Source organism: Sebastes umbrosus, chromosome 16 (assembly GCF_015220745.1).
Source record: "Sebastes umbrosus isolate fSebUmb1 chromosome 16, fSebUmb1.pri, whole genome shotgun sequence".
NCBI lineage: Eukaryota > Metazoa > Chordata > Actinopteri > Perciformes > Sebastidae > Sebastes > Sebastes umbrosus.
Window position 1 is genome coordinate 25,139,756 of NC_051284.1, and position 9,080 is coordinate 25,148,835.

General features: G+C 41.8%; 1 protein-coding gene across 2 annotated transcripts; it reads left to right on the forward strand.

Moving 5' to 3' along the window:
* The first annotated feature begins 1,967 nt into the window (after window positions 1–1,967).
* vsnl1b (visinin-like 1b) lies at window positions 1,968–8,841 on the forward strand. Of its 2 annotated transcripts, none has more exons than XM_037746422.1 (4): window positions 1,968–2,311; window positions 3,976–4,142; window positions 4,262–4,477; window positions 6,947–8,841. In XM_037746422.1, the coding sequence occupies exons 2-4, from the start codon at window positions 3,981–3,983 to the stop codon at window positions 7,142–7,144; spliced, it is 576 nt and encodes a 191-aa protein (XP_037602350.1). In that variant the 5' UTR covers window positions 1,968–2,311; window positions 3,976–3,980; the 3' UTR covers window positions 7,145–8,841. The 2 variants fall into 2 exon arrangements, with proteins under 2 accessions (XP_037602350.1, XP_037602351.1); XM_037746423.1 differs by lacking the exon at window positions 1,968–2,311 and adding an exon at window positions 2,458–2,610.
* Window positions 8,842–9,080: the final 239 nt, after the last annotated feature.

The window sequence follows — 9,080 nt, forward strand, 5'->3', positions numbered from 1 at the left end:
TACGCCTACTACGTTGTAACAGTGAACGAGAAACTTGAAAGCAACACGTTCTAACATGTTGTAAAACCGAATGAAACATTGTTTTGAACACAAACAAAAAGGCGTCTTAAGGTTTAGGCAACAAAACTACGACTTCTTTAGGTTTAGGGGAAAAAAACGACATCTTCTTTATGTGTAGGCAACAAAACTACAACTTCATTAGGTTTAGGCAACAAAACTACAACTTCTTTAGGTGTAGGCAATAAAACTACATCTTCTTTATGTGTAGGCAATAAAACTAGAACTTCTTTAGGTGTAGGCAGAAAACATTGTGTTTTGGGTTAAGATAACTACAAACACAAAGACAGCTACACATTGTTGGTTTCACACGGGATGCAAACGCCGGTCTCCAGGGTGAAAACAAAGCTGTGTTTTGTGTCCAATCAATCTTCCCCGTCCTCCACCCTTTATGGAGTTTCACACTGTCTATACTAGAGCGCCTGACTTCCTCTTCTGCTCCAGTAATATTTACTACGGTCGCTAGAGGTCGCTGTCGTCTTCTTTTATACCTTATTTCGTGATCTACCATGTGAATAGATGATAAAACCTACTAGTGGGTGTAGTCGGCCCCTACTGAGCCACATCTATGGGACTTATAGCCACTGATAATTTAAAAAATGTAATAGCCTGACAACAGTCTAATTGGCTGTCCAGTCATCCCACATTAGACCATATAATTCTGGTAAAATTCACAAATTTTCTGGGCATGTGCTTGTATCATCACCAGGATTGAGTCAAATGAATGGTATATGGTATGATTTTAGTCATGTCTGGATCAATGAGCTTGGGAGCCACAGGGAAAAAATGAGCTGCTGTGATTGAGCATCCTATCTACACTATCAATCTACTTATCCTACAATATGACCTGAACCCAGGTCTGCTGTGTAACATAAATTAGTTTAGGAGTATGCAACATAGCTGAAGCTGCCTTTACATTATAAGAAATGTGCTCTTTGCTCACCCTGAGGTCGGGCACAGAGACTTGCAAAGGCAAAGCGTAGCGAAGTATTATGACATCAAAAAGAGAACAAGGAATGCTGTTCACTGTTTCTTGGCAACATAACAGTTGCAGCTGTTATCATTGTTTGCGCTTTGAAAGGTCAGTGACAACCAAGGTCAGAGTTGAAAAAAGGGCGCAGCTTTCTGTGGCATTTTTCGAGCGTTGCGCCACACCAAGGGTAGCGCTTCCGCCTAGTCGTGCGTCACGGCTCTCCCTATAGGAAAACAATGGCACAACCAGCACAGAGCTATTTGACCGCTGATCATGTGTGGGCGGCTTAAGTCCAACATCGACAGAAAAAAAATGAAGCTGTTAATATAATAGTTTCACATTTAAGGAAATAAGCGCATTTACATTCTTTCGTATTTACAGTTGTCATGGACAACTCCCTGACCGGACAACGCCGTGGTAGCGACCTGTCAATCACAAGGTAGCCACGCCCTAAAGCATCCCCTGCTTTATGGTCTATTTGACTCTAAATGTGACCATAATTTACTAAATGAATATCATGCTGTATTGAAGAAGACTTGAAACTAGCGATTGAGACCATAAACTCATGTTTACAATGTTTACTGAGGAAATAAATCAAGTGAGAAGTAGGCTCATTTTCCCATAGACTTCTATACAATCAGACTTCTTTGTGCAACCAGAGGAGTCGCCCCCTGCTGGCTATTTAAGGCACTTCAGCATTGGCTTCACTTCTCAGTACTTCTAGTACTGTAATTAAATTCCATTCTTCTTCTTATAAGCCACGTTTATTGACAATACAACTAAAACATTTCACTTTCCTTAATGAATATAATTCCTGATTTCATCAGGGGCCAAAACATTTTTTATTTTATTTTTTAATTTCCTGATGAAATTTCCTGCTGATCATCCTCATCACGATGAGAGATCCGGTTTTTAACGTGACAGGATCCAGCTGAAGCCGAAGGCGACGAGCATCAGAGTGAACAGTGAACTTCTGCTCAGAGGCTGTGATGATGCACACTGGGTGACGCCGCGCTCCTGTAAGTCGCATCACCATCACCAGACTGGCGTGGGATCGGTCCCTGCTGCGCCTCATCTGGAATAACGTCGGGAGAAAAAAATCATCCAGAAATTTTCATTAGCTGGGTGTGTTTTTCATTTAAAGAAGGCGAGCAGTGTCGAAAATAATCCCCCTTTTTTTGTTGCAAAAACGTTTCCAATCGGAAAAGGGGTTTTGCAGAAGAAGAGCCAGAGCAGATTTTATTCCGGTAGAGATTCACCAAATATAGGCTCCATAATCAGGTAAGGAGTGATCGCCTGCAGATGTGTCATGTGTTAGATGTTTCCATTCGGTCGGTGAATGAAAATTTGTGTTCATATTTTTTTTCCGTGTGTTTTGAATGAATGAGCACACAGAGAGAAAGAGAGAGAGAGAGAGGGATGCACCTGCGCATCCCTTAAAAACATAAAGCCACTGCGTCTTGCCTGGAAATAAGACAGCCTGGGAGAATTAAGATCATCAAGATTTGTGCAATTAATTGGCTTTTACGCGCCTTTTTTGGTGGCACCGAGTGGAGAGCTGCTTTGTGTTTTATAAATAGGTCTGTATGACATTTTTGCATGTCTTTTTTTTGCACCAATGCGCATGTAAAGATGTCATTATAGGAGCAGGATCTGAAAACATTCACTGCGTCGTTTCCATCGGAATGCAGCTGCAGCAGCGTCTCTCCATCTCTCTCCTCCTCTCTCCATCTCTCTGCTCCTCTCTCCATCTCTCTGCTCACAGGAGGCGGTTAGCTTTAATAGCATTAACTCGGATGTCATTGCACAAGGCGTGAAATAAAACAGCATCTCTGTTTTAGTGCAGAAAGTCATTCATATACCTGTGGCCTTGTGCGTTATGTGTCTCTCTAAAAAAAAAAAAACGCCGCAGTTGCATGATGATGATGGCGAGCTGTTTTTTCTCTCAGCTCTGCGAAACTGCAAAAAAAAAAATGTTTGTCCTCAAGGTCATTCACTGTAGAGCATCTCACACATTAAACCAAAGATCTGCTCCTGTAATAACCAACCGTGCTGGTCAGGATTGGTTACATGACATGCATGCTGGTGCACATTAAAAGGCTGTGGTTTTTTGCACTGATTTTTTGGCTGTTTGTTGTGGAAGGCCTGAGCCAATGCAGTGCTGTCTGTCTGCTGGAGGAGCTGTCCATCCAGCCTGCTGCTGCTGCTGCTGCTGCAGAGATGTGTGAACCATATGTTGGTCTCAAGTGGTGGTGGTGGTTCCCACAATGGCCTGTGCTCTGTTATGCAAATATAATTCTGCTGTTTCATTTGTTAAATTATGTATCGAAGGATTGACGCATTCTTGGCCACTTTTTATGTCATTTGCCACATCATGAGTCAATAATTAATGAATCAGGCTGCTCTGGTGTGGTTTGCTCAAGTTGTCATGATTGCTACTTCACTATAGTGTGGATAATCCAGGCTGATTTGTGTGGTTTAAACACTATATTATATACAGACGACTCAATCATATAGTCACGCCTGATCCAGATTACAGCTGTGTGCTTCCCGTCCTCGCTCAGGTCTGTGGATTTGCTGCAGCAGTGCCCCCTCTTACAACTAGGCTTTGTTGTCATTGTTAGGTTATAGGACAGTGTTTGCAGTGGAAACTTGATAGCAACGATCGAACATTTAATGAACTGGATCGGCTCTGACAGAGATGATCCAGGTCAGTGCTAAACCCGGGCCACAGACCGGCACAGGCAGGCTGAGAGGGGGGGACGGAAATAGAACAAGAGCACCAGGGAAATATTTGCTGCCTACTCCAACCCCCCCCTCCCAAAAAACACACACACATTTACTCTGTACTCGTGTTTGAAGTGAAAATATAAACGCTGGAGATGTGCATACTGCCATCGCTCAGGCATAAATAAATGCATTATTCACGTGTTCTTGCACCACAGGAATCATGGGAAAGCAGAACAGCAAGCTGACTCCCGAGGTGATGGAGGATCTGGTGAAGAACACGGAGTTTAATGAACACGAGCTGAAGCAGTGGTACAAAGGCTTCCTGAAAGACTGCCCCACTGGCAGGCTGAATCTGGACGAGTTCCAGCAGCTTTATGTCAAGGTTTGTGTGAACCGCCGCCTTTCTTCTTTTATCATCTCAACATGTAATTATGCCCTAGTAAGTCTTTTTAAAGCCCTGGTTGAATTATTGAACGCACACATCTCTCCCACATTTTGCAGTTCTTCCCTTACGGCGATGCATCAAAATTTGCACAGCACGCCTTCAGGACCTTTGATAAAAACGGAGACGGGACCATTGATTTCCGAGAGTTCATCTGCGCTCTGTCCATCACATCCCGCGGCAGCTTTGAGCAGAAACTCAACTGGGCCTTCAACATGTATGACCTGGATGGTGACGGCAAAATCACCAGAGTGGAGATGCTGGAGATAATCGAGGTAAGGGATTATCGAGTCATTAAGCTCCTCGCTCATCAGGGGACTGGCTTTTTTTTGGTTGTTATCAGTCCCCTGCACACCTGCAATGCCTTGAGTGCAGAGGCAGTTTCATAACGACAGATATGCAGTGGTATTGAATTACATTGTTCCATTTCTGGAAGCACAATCAGTATAGTAAATTTGATATGTCACAGTGATATAGGAGTATATTGACAATTCTTGTAGTGATAAATGTGGTGTGTGCATCTGCATCCGTGCTTCTCAACCTCTACTCCCTCTTAGATAAAGTATCCCTTCATTGGCACCATCCGTCATGTTCTAAATACGTTCTTATGACTGGATTAGATGTTATTTAACACTATTAATTATATAAAAGTGGTTACTGTTACAATATTTTTTTCAAACGATTGAATTATCAATGTTATATGTGCTAAATTTGAAAGTCAGAGCATAAATATGATTGAGGGATTGCCTCCACACAGTTCTCAACATGGCGATGGCTGAGCTGCTAACGGTGTTAACAGCACGTACAGTTCAAACAACGATAACAGTGTCGACAGAGCTAACAGTGTTAACCTGAGGGGGAACTGGGTGCTATGCTTCCGCGACGATGTTGTGGGTCGGGAGCATAGACTGTATATAAGAAGTGGACGTAGTCACTGTGACATCTCTCATTGGTTTGTGGACGACAGTTTTGAAGCCTCGAGTTTGGCATTTTGGCCGTCGTCATCTTGTTTTTTTGGGGCCATGTCTAGAAGGTAACCCACAATTTGGGAAACTCTTGTGAGATGGTTAAGGTTATGCATTGACCATGAATAGTTAAGGTAAGGATGGGTCATCAGGCAGTCAGTCTCGCAAGAGTTTTTTCACGTTTTGCAAGTTTTCGCAGAGTTTGGCATTTTTGGCCATCGACATCTTGGTTTTATGCAACCAGAAGTGACATGAGAGGGTGGAGCTAAGTACAACCGAACGCTGAATAAGACATTTTTAGGCAACCAAAATGTTACAATTAACTTTCATGAAATGAAAACACACTGTGAAAGAGTTAAAGTTGTAAGATTAAAACGCAGAACGCCGTGGTAATCACCTGTCAATCACAAAGTAGCCACGCCCTAAAGCATCCCCTGCTTTATGGTCTATTTGACTCTAAACGGGACCATAATTTACTAAATGAACATCATGCTCATGTATCATGTTTATAATATTTACTGAGGTAATAAATCAAGTGAGAAGTAAGATCATGTTCTCATAGACTTTATACAATCAGGCTTCATTCTCTGCTCAAGACGCCATTACTCCACTATATCTTTACATAGCAAATAGTTGTTTCAATTCAGAGCATTAATGCTCTGAATTTGGAATTTAGCACTTTTAAGTGGTTTGGTTGAGCCTACCATTCATACTGTTACCACTTTGAGTGGCAAAAGCTGGACGTTTCAACCATTTATCCTTTACATTTAGCTATTTCAGCAGTTTATTTGTTACCTTTAGCTCACTATTTCAACTTTTCTGCTTGCTACCTAGTTTTCATGCACTCTTAATAGCAACACACAGTGTTGATGTGTTACAACTGTCTCAGGTTGGCAGCTAAATATACAGCAACAATTTGTAATCCTATTTTCCTTAACGCACATATGTGGAAAAAATTCAAATATATTTTCTAAATAAATCACAACTTCTATGTTTTAGTTTGTTGTTGTTTGTTTGTTGTTGTTGTTTGGTTTAGTTAAAGGTGCAGTGTGTTGGATTTGGCTGCATCTAGTGGTGAGGTTGTGGACTGCAACCAACTGAAACTGCATGTAGGAGAACTATGGTGGCCAACATGAAAACGTGAATGGTCCTATCTAGAGCCAGTGTTTGGTTTGTCTGTTCTGGACTAATGTAAGAACATGGCGGACAGCTGCGTGAAGAGGACCTGCTCCCTATGGAGATATAAATCAAAGAATGTATATTGCCAAGAAGTGAAAGTCAATTGTTCCATTGCAACATCGGCGCCCAGTAACAAAGCTACGCTTCTGCCGTTTTGGACTATCGGACACCAGTAAAACCTAAAAAGTGCCGTACAAAAGTAAAACTAAATTATTTCTATTCTATTGTTATGATCTACCGAAATGGCCTATGTTTTCGGTCCAAAGCTGCTGTTGTCAAAAAACACCGGAGTTTCGTCTATTTGCTTCTAAACAGCTCATTCTAAGGTAACGAAACACAACAATTCTTATTTTCAGGTGATTATACACTAAAGAAAACATAGTTATGAATACTATATTCCATTTCTGCCAATAGATCCCCCTCAGCGCTACACACCGTTCCTTTAATTAGTTGAGCTTTCTCAACTGCAAAAGTACGCCCCATGATCCAAGTACCCCTGGTTGGGAATCGCTGATGAACAAATGCACACATGTAGGCTCCACCGGATTACATAAGAACCAATCCTCTGCTAATTTCTCACTGCGCCTCCCTCACCCACAGGCCATCTACAAAATGGTGGGCACTGTGATCATGATGAAGATGAACGAGGACGGTTTGACACCACAGCAGAGGGTGGACAAGATCTTCGGCAAAATGGATAAGAACAACGACGACCAGATCTCGTTGGAGGAGTTCAAGGAGGCGGCGAAGAGCGACCCGTCCATCGTGCTGCTGCTGCAGTGTGACATGCAGAAGTGAGCCCCCCACTTGCTCGCTCCTCTCCCCGTCTGTAATCCACACACTCTGGACAGCAGCACATGTTTTAATGTCTCATTAGGTTCTCTGCCATTTCCACAGGAAAAAAAAAAAACAATGCTTGGACTATTTTTCAATGGACTCGCTTCTTGTGGTTGTATGCATGAGAATGTCAAATGCTGAATAATTTTGAATATAGCTATAAGATATCATACATTTCTATTTCAAAACATGCCAATGTGATTTGTGCACAGTAACCCTATACATTCCCATTCAGCCTTAGCTTGTATATCAGTGGAGCACTGCATTAAATTATGTTCCTGCAGTATTTAGGATCCCCAGTGTTCACTGCTGCTACTACTGTACGCTTTACATAATAGTAACAAAACAATAACTCCTATGATAATTGTAACTGTCTCTACTATCCAGACTTGTTGAGCTCTTGGAGACTAGAGAGGCTCCTGTCTGTTCCAGATGTTTTCACACGATGGAACCAAGAAGAGTAGGTTCTTTGCATGCATATATTACGTGTCAAAAAAAATATAATCTCTTACCTTTTGCATCTTTAGGTGGTTATAAAAGAGAAACCCTAATGGAATTCATTTAGTATTGTTGCATGGGATGTACAGTATGTGACTCATCAGACCGTTAGTTCACCTCCAGTAATGTGGGAGCATGCTTCCCTCCATTTGGTACACGTGTATGTGTGACACTTGAGTTTTCTTTTAAAGATATTTGGATTGCAGTTGTGGGCTAATCTCCGCGGGAGAGCTTTCACATAAACATTATGTTTTGCTTCTGGGATGAGCAGAAAGATATTGGAGCAGCTTTCCTTTATTATTTAATCGTACTGCTGCCGCTTAATCTAGAGAGGAAAGGCCAAAATTACAGCTGTCATTAGGCGCAGTACTCATTATTCCCCACGATGATCCAAAATTGGCTACTTTTTCAGGCTGCTTATATGATTTAGACTTAAGTAACTCAGTACATATCAATATGTTTACAGAAAGGAAGAGCACTGCAAAATGAGAACAGTCTCGGCGTTTGACCTTACTGCTGGGAGCTCGCTCTGTGGGCTGGGGACCTTGCGAGAGGGGCTCCACTTCCAATGCAGCAAAAAAAAAAAGGGAGGAAAAAAAGGCCTCTTATATGTTTACTAGACACACTGCATTCCTACGTATAAAACTTTTTTGTAAAAGAGAAACTTTTTATTGAAAGGTCTCATCTTCTATTCCGTTTGCAACAATCATTAAAGATGCAGGACCCTCAAGAGAGGCGCTTGATAAAGCTTTTGAAAGAGCGTTTCAGTGCTAGACGGCGACTTGATGGCGATGGATGTGGGTTAAAGTTATTGCGGAAAGTCTCTTTCAACAGTTTTGCTTCCCCATTTCTAGGCTATGCAAGCACGGACTGAGTGTCTGCTTGTAGTCCACTCACAGTGGTGGAGGTTGCAGAAGCTTTTCACTGTTCGGTCTATAACATAACTGAAACCAACCTGCACATTATTAAAGTCTACATTATTTATACATTTCAGTCTGGTCACTATGTCAGATTCTTTGTCTCGTAAATGTTTATATCAACTATGGAAAAATCATAATACAAGTGACTGTATTCTTTTATACATGTGGCATGTGTTGCACCCAAAATTAATTCTGTAGTGATTAAAATGAATAAACCATCACCAAGGCTTTTTCAAAAGACACGGTGTAAAGGTGTAATTAATTTGGAAATGAAGACCACACTGCTGCAGACTTTAAAAGGGGACAGAGGTCCTGTTCAGATCTGGCATTAACATGCGTCCTGAGTAATCTGAACACAAGTGGATAGCTTTAAGTAAGTCTGTTCACACCTGGCATTAGAATGCGTCTCCAGCCACTTGGGATCGGATCTCACTTCCCCGCTCTATATGCAAATAAACATGCAGTAAACACACGGCTAA